The sequence below is a fragment of the Nematolebias whitei genome, unplaced genomic scaffold (genome assembly GCF_014905685.2).
Source record: "Nematolebias whitei isolate Nwh7 unplaced genomic scaffold, NemWhi1 Nwh_scaf_6418, whole genome shotgun sequence".
Taxonomy (NCBI): Eukaryota; Metazoa; Chordata; class Actinopteri; order Cyprinodontiformes; family Rivulidae; genus Nematolebias; species Nematolebias whitei.
The window spans coordinates 1-1604 of NW_023624963.1; the positions used below are offsets into that span (position 1 = coordinate 1).

Below are 1604 nucleotides of genomic sequence, written 5' to 3' on the forward strand. Positions count from 1 at the left end.
CTCTGCTCCAACACACCTGATTCAGTGGCTTAATTACTTCCTTGAGCGTGGCAGAAGCCTGTTAATCACCCTTTCATTCAAATCAGGTGTGTTGGAGCAGAGGAACAACTAAAACAAGCAGGATGGTGTTCCTCAGGGACCAGGGTTGGGAACCACTAGTTTAGAGCATCACAGTCAAATGTCTGATTCAAACCACAGGGTGTGTTTTCTAAAGCACATGTCAACAAGCAAAAGGGAATTTTATAAAATAAGACCGACACATGACTAAAGAGCACCCACCGGGCCATAGTTTCTCGCACTCTGCTGGCAAACAGGGCTGGACTTTTCTTCTCGTCCTCTGTGGGGACGTGTGGTGGCAGGAACTGGAAAATTTTAAAACAAACATTAGAAAGTTTACAAGAACCATCAAGCAAAAAAAAAAAAAGTTTTACCCCTGCTTAAAAACCAGAAAGAAAAAAAAACATGCAGGCTGGACAAAAATAAAATACTACCACAAAACAATGTCATCAGTTTTATTTAAATCAATACTGCAAACCATCTTCTATAGCAGAACTTATAAAGAGTTTTTATTATATATCAAGATGCATAAACATGGGGGCAACAGAATGGCTGTTACCTCAATCTCAACGGTGGTGTAGAGCTGGCACATGGTCAGAAGCAACAGAGTCTTCCTGAACACATCACATATACAGTTGTACAGAATATCTATATTTATAATGCATGCTGATATTTCTTTATTGTTATTAGGAACTGTCAACTGACAAATAAATAAATAAATAATAAAAACTGATGATGACTAAAAACTAAAAAAATAAAGACTCACGAGCTGAAACCTTGCCATGTCCAAGTCACAGTATCCTAAAAATAAACAAATATATAAATCATAATAATGACAAATAGATATGTTGGAATCTAAAAACAACTGACAAAACATTAAAGCAAAAAATGAACAAGTAAACAACTGATATTAAGAATGAATTATGTGATGTATTTTAGTGGAACGGAAAACCTTTTATTGTTGTCTCGTTCATTTTTTGTGTTTTTAGTTCTACTTTTTCATATTTACCTTCTGAATCAAATTACATATAAGGTTCTAAAAGTGACGGTGTAGATAGTGTGATGTTATGTGACAGTCAGGGTATCTCACCAGTTTGTTTGGGTATCTGATAATAACAGGCTGCACAGGGACACATGGGATAAATGCTCCTACAGGAGGAAACATGTAGCATGAATTAGTAGGAACTTCCAAACATGTTAATATAAAACACGATCAGTGTCCAGCTTTTAGACTTTTGGATCTTTTTGGGTTGACATCACTATTTCACAACTCACTTCAGAGCAGAAATCACACTCGGGTTTGATGGCAGGATCTAACATCAGGTCACGTTTGTTGAACAGAAAAAAAAATGTTGGATGTGCACTGATGTAGAGAAAGAAACTCAAACTAAAATGCAAAGTGTTTGCATTTTTATTATTAGTTTTTTTTTTTGTGCTTTTATTGTGTGTTAACTACATTATACTGAATATTAAACTTCAAAAAGACATGTCATTACAGTATATTATGATATATATATATATATATATATATATATATATATATATAT

At 34.3% G+C, this 1604-nt stretch overlaps 1 protein-coding gene across 1 annotated transcript in view; it reads right to left on the reverse strand.

Annotated features, from left to right (window-relative positions):
- Positions 1-279: 279 nt before the first annotated feature.
- Positions 280-1604, reverse strand: part of LOC119429730 (lysophosphatidylcholine acyltransferase 2) — a gene marked incomplete at both ends in the record, with an annotated part of 1902 nt that continues 577 nt past the window's right edge. Inside the window, 4 exon segments of the mRNA XM_037697298.1 lie at positions 280-362; positions 617-671; positions 824-858; positions 1148-1206. Of these exon segments, the coding sequence (XP_037553226.1) occupies positions 280-362; positions 617-671; positions 824-858; positions 1148-1206 (232 nt within the window).